Consider the following 16,528-nt stretch of genomic DNA (forward strand, 5'->3'; position numbering starts at 1 on the left):
TTTTCTCTTTGTTTTTTTTGCCCTTTTCGGGCAAAAACTGGGCGAAAATCTAGTGGACCCCATTATAGCTCCATGAGTTTCTGCGGGTAACAGCTTATTTAAGTGGATTAGGTTTCCCCAAACAGACCTCCCAAACGGAAACCCAAAAACAGGTGTGAACCTAGCGTAAGTCAAGGATTCCTCCATACACTGAAATGTATGAGAGTTCCATGAAAACAAGCAACCCTTGGGTGTAAAATGGCCATAATAAATGGATATTTTTCAAAGCTGTTTTCACCAAAGGTCGTGTGAATCTAGGCATATGTAATTTAGAAAAGCTATTTATACTTTAGGCTGGGATCACAGGGGGTTTTTGGTCTGGATTTTGACGCTGAATCTGCGTCAATCTAGCAAAAAAAAAAATGCCTCCCATTGAATTCAATGGGTTTCTTTTTCCGCGAGTGGGAACAAACCACTCACGGAAAAAAGAAGCGGCATGCCCTTTCTTGAAGCAGACTCCGTGGATGATTCAGCCATGGATGTCAGCGACGTGACACTCCGTCCTGACTAGACCCATTCATTTGGGCCTAATACGGAGCGGAATTCCGCGACTGGATGTCGCTGCACTGTATGCACTGCACCAGCATCTAGTCATGGATAGCCGTTTTTTGGACTGGATTCTGAGGCGTCCTCCACTTCAAAATCCGGTCCAAAACACCCCCGTTTGAACCCAGCCTAGGATTAAAGATTTGGCCCCTAATTCAGCACTTGCTGTATTAAATAGCCACAGGATAGGTGATGAGTGTCTGATCACTGGAGGGACTACTGTAGGGACCAATCATGAAAAAATAGTCCGGTGTCAATGTTTGAATGGAGCAGCAGTGGCAGATGTCATACTGTCATTCAAAGCTTAGAAGACTGATAGAGAGAACTGAATATAGAGGGTGTGTCTCTTCTTCAATCACATGTACATATCAACTGAGTGACAGTACAAATGTGCAACTGCTGCTATATTGAAACAAGAGACATACAACACCGATTTTAATGATCAGTTTCTCAAGAATCACTCTTAATTCCTTATCCTACGTGTAGGTGATAAAGTGGATGTCACATGATTAACAATTAACTAAAATAAATTGAGAATAAAGACAGATAGGAATATGTTTAGTATTTGCAATATTTACTGCAAAATTTGGTGAGAAAAGTTTGACTGTATATGATAAAAACATGTATTTGATGTAATAACTTTGCTTGTACATCAAACATATTGTACTATAACAATAACAAGTGGATGGACAGCCAGAATACCTGGATTTGGGAATTGATTCTGGTCGCTTGGCCCTGGGAGAGAGTATATAGAGCGTTGTCTGGCTCAGACTGAAGGGTGGGTGAATATCCGCATTCCTCATTCACTTTCAAGCCTGGGGAATCCTGCTACCACAAATCAATGAGTCATCTGTCAGTCATTACAATCATTACACTATTACACCACATATATTTGCTGCTATCTCACAAATTGTTTACTCACAACTGAAAAGATTATTTAATGGCATCATTCATAAAATTACATGACAAATGACATCATTAATACTGGCAGTACTAATATCTACATTAAAAAGAGTCTATCATTGGGAAAAGTGGTTTTGTGCTAAACACATGTCTGAATAGCCTTTAAAAAGGTTTTTCTATTACGACCTTTACTTTATATGTTGTCCCCATTGTTTCTTTTTAACCCGCTTTATTTCTTTATGCTAATTAACCCCACATAGCACCCTGGGCATTTCCCAGGGCCTCCGAGCACCCCCCACCATCATACCTTTAATACTGCCCCTCCACTGCTTGTGCTCTGTCTGTCTTCCTCCTCCCTGGATATTGTTCCACGCTCTTACCTCAGATTGCGCTGTTCAAGTTCAAATCTCGGTTCTCAGTTCAAAGGTCATTGCTCCAGAGAACTACACCAAAATGGCCCCTCGGATATGCGCATACCGAATGTCCGAACAATCATACTGCTTAGGGCTAGTTCACACGTGAACTGCCCGCGCGGGTTTTGACACCGAGAGAGACGCGTCGAGCCGCGTCTCTCTCTTGTCAAAACCCGCCTGCCGCGACCATCGCGGTCGCGGCTTTCCCCTCCACTGTCGGCTCAAATGAATGAGCCGACATAGGAGGGTGCTGCCGGGGGCGGAAGCCGCGTGGCTGAGCCCGCACGGCTTCCGCCTGAAGATAGGGCAGGTCGCTTCTTTTCTCCGCTAGTGGCAGCCCGCCGCTAGCGGAAAAAAAAAGCCCGGCGGTCTACATAGACCACCATTGTAAAGGGGCGGATTTTGAAGCGAAATCCGCTGTCAAATTCCGCCCCTTTGCCCACGTGTGAACTAGCCCTTAGTATGCTCAGTTCTCCAGAGAACTACAACAAATGTCCGAGCGGCCATTTTCCTGTAGTTCTCTGGAGAACTGAGCTTTGAACTGAGATTCGAACTTGAACAGTGCGGCACAATATCTGAGGAGGAGGAGGACAGACGGAGCACAAGCAGTGGAGGGGCGCTATCGAAGGTATGACGTGAGTGTTGCTCGGAGGTCCTGGGGAACAACTAGGGTGCTCCGTGGGGTTAATGAGCATAAAGAAGTAAAGTGGGTTAAAAAGGAATGGCGGTGACAACATAAAAAGCAAAGGTCGTAGTAGAAGAGCCTTTTTAAAGGCTATTCAGACATGTGTTTAGCTCAAAACCATTTTTTCCAATTATAGATTCCCTTGAAATGGAATGTATAAACATAATATATAACAATTCTGTCATAAAACATTCACAATATTTTTTTATCATGAATTTATAAACTAATAAGTAAACAGGTGCACTGAAATACTGCCAGTGGAATATAAAACTATAGTGCACTAAAAGTGATGTTTTAAACACATTTATAATAAATTTTTGATAAAATTGTTAAATAAAAAATGTATATGTTCAAATAGTACATTGGGTTGCTGATTGAATTCTTCATGGTAGTAGATAAAATGAAAATGTGGCTTTTATTCAATGCTAGTACTTTAGAAGGGCATATAAAGGTACATTAACAATACCTCTCATTTTTCACTTGGGGCTTTCTGTCAAGGGTATACCCTTTGGATGCCAAAAAATGTTATACAAATGTATATACTCTGATGGATCTGTAATGATGCAGGCAAAGTGCATAGGATTGAGCCTTGAACTCAGTTTGACTTGGTTTTTTTCTTTCTCCTTTTTTTTTCACAGGACAAAAAGAGTAATCATCTGCAGCATTTAAATGTATACCCCTGAAGGAAAGACCTAATGGATGGTCAAATGAGATGTGAGTGCAGCGTAAGAGGTCATTCACATGGCCATGAAACAGTCCTTTTCTTGCTGTATATCCTGGACTGCAACAGCTACGTGAATGGAAGTCATTCAATCAAAGTGAGCTATGAAGACGTGAGCTTCTAAACGGTCAGAGTATTACTCTACTAAATTTACAAGTGTATTGCTGTTTATCAGCTCTATGGATTCATAATTCTTTATGATGCAGCAAGTTCTATTCACACAGCTGTGGTCAGTCTGAAAAAGAACAGCAAGCACGATTGTCATGTGAATGACCCCTAAGTATAAGAGAGTACACAAGCTCTGCAGAGTTCCATGGAAATAATTGTATAAATAGACACATCAAGACAATGGTCCACGTTTACTATTCTGGCTGCCCTTGAATTCTGAACTCAAAATGTTGCATGTCATTTTTAACATATATAAAAAGATGAAAAATAATAGATTTTTTTTACACTTTTCAAATGCGTCTAGATAAATGGTTGTGGCTTAGCAGACCTGATTTATAATATGCCAACATTTTGACATAAAAAATAAAAATTAGATGAAAAACAAGTCAATTTAAGGCTAACGACTCAAGACAAAAAAAATCAAAAACGCTGCATTTTACAGTACCTGAAAAGTGAATGAGATTCTGTCTAATCCCATCCACACATCACAGAAAAAAAATCTGCTGCAGAAAAACTGCCTATTGGTTTAATAAGGGAAGAAAATCTACAGATAAAAACTCAGCAAAAAAGCAATGAAAAACGCTGTGGACTAATAATGATTACGGTATATATATATATATATATATATATATATATATATATATATATTGCTACACAACTATGAATTATTTTATTATGGTACACATTGTGCTACACAGCTATGATTGATTATGGTATAGATTCTGCTATTGATATTGTACTTTTCTATTTTATTGTAGAGTATAGATTAATTGATTGGTCATTATATTATTTTTCATTTAGTCCAATGGCTGTCCACGCTTTATGATTTAAATTATCTTCATATGTGTTTTTGTTTTTAGCTTGTGATATTTATTGGTGCATAATAAATATTTATGAATTTATAATTTTATTGTAGTTATTTGAATACCTTACAGATTGTACGTGTATATAATTGGTAGTATACCATGTGTTTTTGATCTTGTGGCATTATTGGCCAGCTGTACTAATTGTAGGTGTTTATCAGGTTAGAGATATAATTAGCGAAATGTAGGTTTTACTCAGCCATTATCCCTTCACACGGAGGAAAGTGGCACTTTATTCGGTGCTGAGAAAAAAGCCTCCCTTGATTTCAGTGGGTTCTGCTAGCTTTTTTTCCACTAGTGGAATTTTCCTAGATAGTGGAAAATTCCACTTGTGGAAAAAAAAAAGCTAGCAGAACCCATTGAAGTCAATTGGAGGCTTTTTTTTAGCGTGGAAAATTCAGCGGCAAATAAAGCGCCATTTTCCTCCATGTGAATGGACCTGTAAGGGGCATTCACACGGGACAAAATGTCGCTGTTTATGGCGCTGAATTTACCACATGTAAAAAAAAGCGTCCCATTGCTTTCAATGGGTACGGCATGCTTTTTTCTACGCGCTGAATTTACTGCACAGTAAATTTTGCCGCACAGTAGATTCCGCACATAGAAAAAAAGTGAACGGCACCCATTGAAATAAATGGGAGGCTTTTTATTATGCACGGTAAATTCGGTGCCATAAACAGCGAAATTTTGCCCTGTGTAAATGCCCCCTTAGGGAGCATTCACACAGAGGAAAATGGCGCTGAACTCGGTGTGTAATCCGTGTCAAATTAAATGCTGAAAAAAAAAGCCTCCCATTGACTTCAATGGGTTCCTTTTTCTGCTAGGCTTTTTTTTCAGCGCTGAAACTGACGTGGATTCCACACCAAATTCAGCGCCATTTTCTTCCATGTGAATGCACCATGAGGGTCCATTCACACTGAGTTTTTAGGCGAGGATTTTGGCGCTGATTCCGTGTCAGAATCCATGTGGAAAAAAAGCCTCCCCATAGAGTTCTATGGGTTCTGCTAGTTTTTTTTTTCCCCCTAGCGGATTTTTTCTGCTAGTGGAAAAAAGCTTCCTTCAGGTGGATTCTGCCTGCAAAAACCCACACAGTCAATGGGAGGTGGAAAATCCACATGGAATTGGCAAATTTCCTAATTCATGAAGCAGATTCTTTCCTCGCCAAAAAACTCTGAGTGAGTGGACCCATAGAACTCTATATGGAAGCTTTTTTGCCACGTAGATTCTGACACAAATCCTTGACAAAAAACTCAGTGTGAATGGACCCTTACTTTCATTTTTCATCACTGGGAGAGATGTCAGAAATATTTGAGGGTGGTGGTAAATGTCTTCCACAACTTTTTCATCCCCTATTTTTACTGGCATTGCGATTATTGATGCAACCCACACTTCCGACAACCCAGATGATTTTTGCTCAGATGAAATCTGGAGCAGCGAAAGTCTGCTGCTACAAAAAAGTTTATGCTGAAGTAGAGATCTGTTACACTAACATATTCAGCTGATCATGAGATCAGGCAACTTATGACCTCAGCACTTTGGAAAGGCTAAGGATGACCTAGGGTCAAGGGGATCACAAGGTTTGCATGCAGTGGCTTAACAATTGTGGTAGCATGGAGTGCGATTGGGCCAAGAGGGATAGGGGACATGCGACTTGGACCTGCAGGCAGCTGGAAATGGCAAGGATCGCGGACTACTATACATATTGTTAATAGAATGGGGCTCGGCTGGGCCCTTTCCCATTAGATGCCAGCGCAGGAGTTGCAAAAAAAACAAAAAAAAAACAACTTATACTCACCTGTCCTGGGCTCAGCACCCTCTCTGGCACTCTTCCACATAATGCTGTATGAGGGCCACTGTGGAGCATACAATGCTGTGTGGGAGCCACTGTGGACCACATAATGCTGTGTGGGTACCACTGCAGACCATATAAAGCTGTGTAGGGGACACTGTGCAGTATATAATACTGTCCCGGTATTGTTTACATGCCAGGCGCTGCGCTGCTCACTCAACGTATTCTTCATAAATGCAGTTGTGGATACTAAACCTGTACCTATTTCAAGTATCTGAGATATCCCTGCAGCACCTGTAACCGTCACTATCAAGAATTCGCTCTAGGGAGGGGGGAGGGGGCACGTTTGCACTGGGGCTCACAAGACCTTAACTATGCCACTGCTTGCAGGTTTAGGTGAACATATATGTGACAACTGATGTAATTCTGTTTGCCTTCCGATTGTCTGTGTTTATGTTTTTGTTTTTTTGGTTTTTTTTGTAGATTGTGAGCCCCAAACAGAGCTCCCAATTTACATTTTTCCCTATCAGTATGGTTTTTTTTTGGAATATGGGATGGAAATCCATGCAAACACGGGGAGAACATACAAACTCCTTGCAGATGGTTTTTTGCCCTTGGTGGGATTTGAACATCAGGACTCCAGTGCTGCAAGGCTGCAGTGCTAACCACTCAGCCACCGTGTGGCCCCCCGGTTTATGTTTTTTTGATAATGTCTTGTTGAAAATTATTCCTTTATGGGAACAGATGTGACACCAAAATGGTGTTGGTACTGAAAGAAGCAGTGTCTTGTTTTTGTTTTTATAGGTGGCAAACGTTTTAATTTTTTTTTTATTATGCCAACACTGTGGCACCAACAGTGTGCAATAGTAAAACGTGATGAACCAGGCTGCTATTGATGTCTGCTCAAATAGTGGCAGTGGTGTTAGCTGCGGAAACATGAGTGGCAGTACAGTATGGAATAATATAATAAATAATGTAATAGACCAGACTGCAGGACATGTCTGTTTGAGTGGTGACAGTGGTGGTAGGTACAACAACATGAGTGGAAGTACAATACGAAAAAGAATGTGAAGAAGCAGGCTGCATGTGACGTCTGGCTGAGTTATAGTAGTGGTGGTAACTGTGGTAACATAAGTAGCAGTATGGCATGGAATGATGAACCAGGCTGATTGGACCAATCATGCACATGCACTCAACAGAGTGGAGTGGGATGGAGGGATGGTAGTAGGAGGAATAATTAATTAATTAATTAAATAAATGCAACAATAAATAAATATATAGCTCAAAAAAATAAAGGAAACACTCAAATAACACATCCTACATCTGAATGAAATATTCTCATTGAATACTTTGTTCTGTACAAAGTTGAATGTGATGACAACAAAATCGTGAAGACCCGTTCCTGAAGAAGATGGAGGTGGTGCTGGGGCCTGCCCTCAGTTCTGCGAGAGAATCCATTTGCATACTGGCAAAAACGGGATTTTAACCGAACGGCGGGAGGAGAAGACATCTAAAGGTAGAAGAAGAATAGCCTGTCTTAAGGCTATTCAGTCGTGTCAACGAGAAAAAAAAAGGTAGAATCCCTTTAAGTCCTCTTTGCCAGAGGGATCAAATACCTATTTCTCTATGAAAAATGCAAATAAATTTATAAAATTTATGTTATTTTCTAGATTTTATGTTTTATATTCTATCTCTCTCTTTTAAAATTAACCTAACCTTAAAATTATATTTGTAATTAATTCCTAGATGTCTACCAGGAGCATATACTACAAAGGATTGAGATGGCTCAACTTAAAGAGATCCTATCATGAAAACTAGAGATGAGAGTAGTATTTGATCGAATAGGTATTAGATCGAATACTACGGTATTTGAAATATTCGTACTCGATCAAATACTACTAGCTATTCGCAGTAAATATTCGATTCACAGCCAGCGTTGATTGGCCGAATGCTATACAGTTTATAGCATTTGGCAAATCAACGCTGGTTCTGCAGCAGGCTTGTCCTTGCTAGTCAGGAGAGCTGGCAGCTTGCTGTTACGAGCGAACTTACTTTTTCTCATAGGAATGAATAGACCAGCGTTGATTGGCCAGTGTACAGTATTCGGCCAATCAACGCTGGTTCTGCCAGAGGCTTGTCTGTGAGGAGGCGGAGTCTAAAATCAGACCACAATGGATACTGCTGTGGTCCAATCTTAGACTCTGTCTCCTCACAGACGAGCCCCCGGCAGAACCAGCGTTGATTGGCCGAATGCTGTACACTGGCCAATCGACGCTGGTCTATTAATTCCTATGAGAAAAAGTAAGCTCGCTTGTAACAGCAAGCTGCCAGCTCTTCTGACTAGCAAGGAAGAGCCTGCGGCAAATCAACGCTGGTTCTGCAGCAGGCTTGTCCTTGCTAGTCAGGAGAGCTGGCAGCTTGCTGTTACGAGGGAGCTGACTTTTTATCAGCGCAACTGCAAGCGCTGTGCAGTTAAAGCATACGGTCCCTATAGACTATAATGGGGTCCGTGCGCTTTAACTGCAAAGCACTCCTCCTAAACACTCTCCTCCTGCTATTCATGGACTTGGTGACTCTCCTTTAGTCGAATAGTGGTTTCCCCTGAAATGAGAATTTTTTCCCATAGACTATAATGGCATTCAATATTCAATCGAGTAGTCAAATATTGAGTCTCTACTCGAAACGAATATCGAATCTCGAATATTTCACTGTTCGCTCATCTCTAATGAAAACACATTTTTTTCTGGTTGACACGTAAGAATAGCCTTAAGAAAGGCTATTATTCTCCGATGTTTAGATGTCTTCTCCATGCCGCCGTTTCAGCGCTGGGGCCCGCCCCCAGTGCTGCAAGAGAACTCATTTGCATACCGACGAAAACCGGATTATATACCGATATACCGAATGGCGGCGTGGAGAAGACATTTAAAGGTAGGAGAGGAATAGCCTTACTTACGGCTATTCCTATATGTGAACCAGAAAAAATTGTGTTTTAAAGATAGGATCCCTTTAACCCATCATAGCAAAAACCCAATGATGGAAGTATTTCTTCATATCCCTTATGATATAGTTTTCATGCATCTATTACAGATTACTCATTAGTGGAATTGGTATGACTAAATATGCATCTCCAGTTGGCAAAATTCCCATTAATACGGATGCGTCCCTCACCAGAATGTTATACAAGGGGTTAAAGCGGATCCATCATAACAAAAAGGTATAATGATGTTATTAACAGTGGATCGTATTCACCCATCATGCCCTCATCGTTATTATATGTAAGATCTTGATATACCAACTCCTATTCTAATTCATCCACATCTGTTCATGGAATTCATGATCTTAACAAAATATCTCCCAACAGGGCTTACACTGCATTGTGCATATGGATCTATACATGGGTGATCTTGTAGGCATAGTACAGGCTTAGATAGAATCTTGATATTTCATATACAGTCATGGCCATAAGTGTTGGCACCCCTGAATTTTTTCAAGAAAGCATTTCTCCCAGAAAATTATTGCAACTATACGTTGTGCTATACATGTTTATTTCTTTTGTGGGTATTGGAATCACACAAAAAACCTGATTAAAAAAAAAGGCAAAATGGACATAATTTCACATGCAAATTTAAAAATGTTCCAGACAAAATTGTTGCCACCTCTTTAAATCTGTAGGTAAATAATTTTGTTTCAAGCATGTGATGCTCATGCAAATTCACCTGTAGCAAGTAACAGGTGTGGGCAATATAAAAATCACACCTGAAAGGAGAAAAGTTGACTCAGTCTGTGGAATTTCCTGACACGTGACACCATTTTTGAAAATACACCATCCTGAAAGAATGTATCCAAGAGTTGCTGTGACTTATTCTCCAGAAATGAATGCGCAGCTGACTGTGAAAGGTGAAAATGGCAATTTTTCCAGGAATATGTAATTCCGATGCATATGTTGTGCCCAGCTTGTATCATAGATGAAGGCTCCAAAAGCTGTTGTGTCGGGGATCCCCGCTAAACAGTTTTTGGAGTGTGTGTCTCTGCTGACACAAACTGGGCAAAACATATTGGGCACTGAAATGGCTTATCTCTGGAAAGATTGCAATTTTCCCTTTTCAATATCAGCTGCGCAATCATTTATTGAAATTAAATGAATGCAATACTCAAGGGTTAAAAATGCTCACTACCCTACTTAAAAAATCCCTTGAGGAGTGTAGTTTCCAAAATGGGGTCACAAGTCTGCAGAATCCCCTTTACTGGCAATTCAGGGGCTCTGCATAAGTGGCGTGATGTCCAAAAGCCAAACTGTGCTCCAAAAACCAAAATATCGCTCCTTTCCTTTTATGCCCGGCTGTGCCCAAAACAGCAGTTTATACCCACATATGACATAAACGACGTTATCCTAGGTACACCAGTGTCATACATGTGGGCATACACTGCCATTTGGGCACACAGCAGGGTGCAGATACGAAGGAACACTATGTGGCTTTTGGAGCATAGATTTAGATTGTTGGATTTTGGACACCATGTCATATCTGCAGGGACCTAAAATTGCCCCTACAAAATGGGAGTCTCTTCTTGAAGAATTGCTATTTAGTGGAACCTCCTGGCATCTGCAAAAACATGGTGTCCAGAAAGTCCCCCTAAATCTGTACTTAAAAAGTTAAAATGCACAGTGCTCCTTCCCTCATGAGCTCTGTTGTGTGCCCAAGCAGCAGTTTACACACACATATATATAACTTTTTTGTACCAAAAATAACCCGCTTAAAGGGATTAAAAACTTTTTTTTTTCTTGTTGGCACGTCAAAATAGCCTTAAGAAAGGCTATTCTTCTCCTACCTTTAGATGTCTTCCTCGCCCTGCTGTTTGGCTAAAATTCCATTTTTCATCGGTATGCAAATGAGTTCTCTCGCTGCCCTGGGGGCGGGCCTCAGCGTTCAAACAGCACTTGGGGCATCCCCAATGCTGCGAGAGAACTCTCCAGTGCCGCCTCCATCTTCTTCTGGAACGTCCTCTTGATGTGTTTTCTTCTGGCGCTGGGGTCACAATTGTACGCCTGCACAGTCGGCTCTGCCATCGGGCCGCAGGCAGAGCTGAATGCACATGCCAGCGGCCATGTTTTTGTGGTCGCTTACGCAAGCATGCGTAGTACGCTCTGTACTCCGTTGAACTACAGGAGTGTGATCCCAGTGCCGGAAGAAGACGTATGAAGAAGACGTTCCAGAAGAAGATGGAGGCAGCGCTGGAGAGTGCTCTTGCAGTGCTCTTGTGGGAACGCCCCCAGTGCTGTTTGAGCGCTGAGGCCCGCCCCCAGTGCTGCAAAATAACTCATTTGCATACTGACAGGAAAAAAATTTTTTTACCGAACGGTGGGGCGCAGAAGACATCTAAAGGTAGGAGAAGAATAGCCTTTCTTAAGGATATTCTGACGTATCAATGAGAAAAAAAAAGTTTTTAATGGTAGAATCTCTTTAATAGTTTTATGAGTGTGTGTCTCTGATGACTCAAAGTGGGAACAATATATTGGGCAACAAAATGGCATGTTTCTTTAAAAATTTCAATTTTCACATTGTACATTAATTTTTGGGAAGCATTTTTACGCTCAAAATGATAATACTCCTTGTGAAATTCCTTGAGTGGTGTAGTTTATTAAAGTCAGTGTAGCTCAGCTACAGTGAAAGCGCTGGGCTGCTATACAGCAAATGGAGCATTCTGCTTCCGTCCCTGTATAGTGTACAAGACAGGCTCCAGAAGTGGTGCAACTGAAGGGGCTGTATGTCAGCCCCTTACTGATTAGATACTTGATGATAGGCCATAAAAATTTTTAAGCCTACACAACCCCTTTAATATGCCCCACACAGTTTAATGTCTCTCCCCCACATGATGTTAGCCCCCATCACTGCCCCCACACAATATAAGGGATTCATCACTGTTCCCCATACAGTATAGTGGACCAGTGAAGAGGTCAATGCATGTAGGGGGAGGGGGGTCTATAAATAGGAGCAACCCCTGACCGGCCAGGGAAGTGTAAAAAAAAAAGTGTAAAAACCTAATTTCTAGAAATCTTTTACCTAATTGGTCACATGAAGTGCAGGACTCCCAGCAAGGAGGCACCAGCAATGGAGAGACAATGGAGCAAAAGGGATAGGTGAATATGTAAGTAATAGTACCTGCTTATAAATTGTGCCCTTTTTGTTAGTAATAGTCCTTCATTTAAATACACTGCTCAAAAAAATAAAGGGAACACTCAAATAACACATTCTAGATCTGAATGAATGAAATATTCTCATTGAATACTTTGTTCTGTACAAAGTTGAATGTGATGATAACAAAATCACACAAAAATCATCAATGGAAATCAAATTTATTAACCAATGGAGGCCTGGATTTGGAGTCCTCCCTCCAAATTATTTTTAAACTCATTTTATTGAAGATTATATAATAGAGCAAATAATACAATCAAGGAAAAGAAAAACATGAGCACAACATAAACATAAGAAAATCACAAACAGACAGAGACAAGCCACATCGCCATTCCATCCCATCCCTATTCACCCCATCACCAGCGTAGTTCGGAACATAATATCACATGTCATATCAGCAAAATTACATACTGTTACTATACAAGGGGCCGTGGACCTACCCGACAGAAGCTTCCAGCCATGGAACAAAGGCGTCAAGCGCAGAGCGCATTGAGGGAGCAGAGTATTGGTCCATGGGGGAATCACACCACGCTCCCCAAACTTTATAGAATTTCTGGGGACAACCCCCCTTTATATATAATCTGGTTGAATGGGAGAACCGAGTTAACCAGTTTTAAACATTGGGATATTGATGGGGATCGAGGGGCCATCCACTGTAAGGTCGATGGCTTTCCTATCATAGAATAAACATTCCCGAAGAAAAATTTGGGTATGCTGTTGCCACATCTCTTCCTCCAATACGCCAAACAGGCAGACTTCGGGAGAGAATGGGACAGGGTGACCCAGAACATCCGCCAGAAGGTCCACCACCCCTTTCCAAAAGGTATGGACAACCGGACAACACCACAGCATATACCAGAAGTCCGCACGAGGGCACGTCCTCCCCGCAAATTAAAGTGGAAAAACACACTACAGGCTGATCCAACTTTGATGTAAAGTCCTTATAACATGTCAAAATGAGGCTCAGTAGTGCGTGTGTAATCTACGTGCCTGTATGACCTCCCTAGAATGCCTGGGCATGCTCCTGATGAGGTTGCGGATGGTCTCCTGAGGGATCTCCTCCCAGACCTGGACTAAAGCATCTGCCAACTCCTGGACAGTATGTGGTGCAACGTGACACGCTGGAGGTGCTACCAGGAGACAGGCCATTACACCAGGAGACGTGGAGGGGGCCGTAGGAGGTCCACATAGTACAATGCTCAACAGTAACCCCACACAATATAATATGCACCCCAGAGGGCCCCCAGTATATTGCTCCACAGTGCCCCCTCAGTATAATGCTCCGCAGTGGCCCCAGATAATATAATATGCTCCCAGACCTGCCCTCCAGTATAATGCTCCCCAGTGACCACACACAATATAATATGCTCTCCAGAGTGTCCCTAGTATAATGCTCCACAGCAGCTCCACACAAAATAATATGCTCCCCAGAGGGCTCCCTAGTATAATGCTCCACAGTGCCCCCTCAGTATAATGCTCCACAGTGGCCCCAGATAATATAACATGCTCCCCCGACCAGCCCTCCAGTATAATGCTCCACAGTGACCACACACAATATAATATGCTCTCCAGAGTGTTCCAAGTACAATGCTCCACACAAAATCATATGCTCCCCAGAGGGCCCCCTAGAATAATGCTCCACAGTTCCCCCCCAGTATAATGCTCCACAGTGGCCCCACATAAAATAATATGCTCCCCAGACCTGCCCCCCGGTATAATGTTCCACAGTGGCCTCACACACTATAGTATACTCCGAAGAGCCTGAGCCGCTTCTGGCAAAACTCTTTTTGACGAATAGTCATGAGGTTCACACATTCATTTCAGTTCTATTATTATTCTCTCCCCAGAGTATAATAATTGAAGACCCAGAGAAGGTGAGGGAAAATAACAAAGAGTTATAGTCACCGTGCCTTACTTCTCCTGGGGATCCTCGTTTTGCTTTGCTGTCTCTACTGGCTTCCTCTTCAGGTCTGTGACTGACGTCACGCATTCCAGATGCCAATGCGCCCTACGTAACCACTGAGGCCTAATCACAGGCCTGATTAGTGGTGTTCAGAACGTGTGATGTCAGCTAAAGGCCAGAAATTGCTAGAAGATGATACTCGATGCCCAGGAATGGTGAGTAAACATGTGTTTTATATTTCTAAATATTGAGTCAACAGCTTCAGGCTGGGGACAAGAACCCTGGGCAATTGCCCAGTCTTCCCCCATTGGCGGCCCTGCTCAAACAACAATAGGAGAACCACCAGTTGCAGACCAGAAACAATAAAAGTATAAAAATACACTTAGCATATATAAAATAGCATTTTCCCGTAAACTGACAAAGCTACATGAAAACAAAAGATACTGGGATTACTGGTCACTACACTATGAGGAAGCAGCAAAGAAGTAAACTAAAATTACTCAACACAGAAAGGGGAACATTTATCTTTATACTATTTTTTTCCCAACATAATGTCTTACAGTATCTGCTGTTTGCCATATTTAGTAAAAGGGTTTACTTTAACTTTACAAAGTTGTCCTGTATCCACAAGACGGGGGGATAAGTTGGGGATTGGTGGGTGTCTGACCCCTGGGACCCACACTGATCACAAGAACAGATTGGAGCAATGTTTCCTATGTGACTACTGGTGTACTTGGCTATCACTGGCAGTCTTATAGACGCAAGTTAAGTAGCAGCGCATCTACAAAATCATTGCTCTGTGCAGAGAGAGTACAAGAGACTCACATTCATGATATTGCTGGCAGTATTTGAAGGTAAACTTTAACTACTTGGATAAAATGTAGCACATTAACTTGTAAAACTTAGGTTAGGTTCAAATCAGCATTGGTGACCCCCCTGACGGAAACCTAATATGCTTAAAAAAAAACGGTTACCAGTGGAAACCTAGTAACCCCATAGACTGTAATAGGGACTGTGTGATTTCCATTTGGCTTCCATCTGAAAAGGACAAAAAAATACGGAGAGGGGAATGGAATCCTTGAACGGAGTACAAGAGCTGATGTGAACTGAGCCTAAAGTGATAAAATGCGCATGGCTTGCTGCATAGCCAGGATTTAGACAAATTAATGAAATGCATACAATTTTGCACAAACTTACGCTGGGTTCACACTAGCATCCGGACTCCGTTTTCAGGTTTCTGTCTTCTGCATGCAGAAGACGGAAACCTGTCACACCGGGTCCGGCCGTGAGCGCCGGTGAGCGTTTTATGCTCTCCGCCGCGAAACCGCTTTTTTAAACTGGACACAGAGTACTGCATGTCCGACTCTGTGTCCGGTTTAAAAAAAACGGTTTTGCGGCGGAGAGCATAAAATGCTCACCGGCGCTCACGGCCATACATCTTTCAAACCCATTCAAATGAATGAGTTTGAAAGAGTCCTGCAGCTTTCCATCTCCTGCTCTGTTTTGTGCAGGAAACGGAAACCTGTACGAACGGAGACCGGGCACAGAAGTGAACGAGCCTTTATCTAGTAGGAAGGTAGAGTAAAAATTGAAAACAAATCTCTAGACATATTGAAAAATGCAGATAATCAACACTGTGCAACATTTTGAAACATTTTCTGAAAAATAACAGCAATGTTGCCTCTAGCAAAACTGACTTCAAAAATACGCAACATGATACATTTTCAATATCACAGTCTAAACTATTTTATTATACTGTTCAACTACTGTACATACATAACATTACAATATCTGCATTGCTAAATGTGTGACAAAAGAACAAAAGGTCTTTGAGAAACTGAAACTGATGTTGGGAGTAATTCTATATTAATCTCATATTAAGTAAGTGTACTCTTTTTACATGGTATATTAAGCAATACGAATAACAGCATAATCTTATAAGGTTTCTCCAGAATAAATAGCTACTTATTTCTGAAAACAAAACGTATCCACAGGTTAATTTTCGTTGAACAGCTAAGACCCATTCACTTCAATGAGGCTGCGCTGTAAGGGTGCATTCACACTGAGTAAACGCTAGCTTATTCTGAACGTAAAACACGTTCAGAATAAGCGGCGTCTAAAGCAGCTCCATTCATCTCTATGGGAGCCAGCATACGAGCACTCCCCATAGAAATGAATGGGCTGCTTCTTTCACTCCGAGCAGTCCCATTGAAGTGAATGGGGAGTGCCGGCGTATACGGCAAGCTCTGCTCATGCCGGAGCGTACACGCCGGCACTCCCCATTCACTTCAATGGGACTGCTCGGAG

General features: G+C 41.8%; 1 protein-coding gene across 5 annotated transcripts in view; it reads right to left on the reverse strand.

Annotated features, from left to right (window-relative positions):
* Nucleotides 1–16,528, reverse strand: part of CTNND2 (catenin delta 2) — a 368,350-nt gene that overhangs the window by 44,520 nt on the left and 307,302 nt on the right. For 2 of the 5 annotated variants that reach the window (XM_075271077.1, XM_075271075.1), the window contains exon 19: nt 1,288–1,413. The exons of 2 other annotated variants lie outside the window; for them this stretch is intronic. In XM_075271077.1, coding sequence (XP_075127178.1) covers nt 1,288–1,413 — 126 coding nt within the window. The remainder of the gene's footprint in view (nt 1–1,287; nt 1,414–16,528) is intronic. One more of the 5 variants, XM_075271076.1, reaches the window with a different exon arrangement.

This window comes from Leptodactylus fuscus, chromosome 4, assembly GCF_031893055.1.
Source record: "Leptodactylus fuscus isolate aLepFus1 chromosome 4, aLepFus1.hap2, whole genome shotgun sequence".
NCBI classification, from domain to species: domain Eukaryota; kingdom Metazoa; phylum Chordata; class Amphibia; order Anura; family Leptodactylidae; genus Leptodactylus; species Leptodactylus fuscus.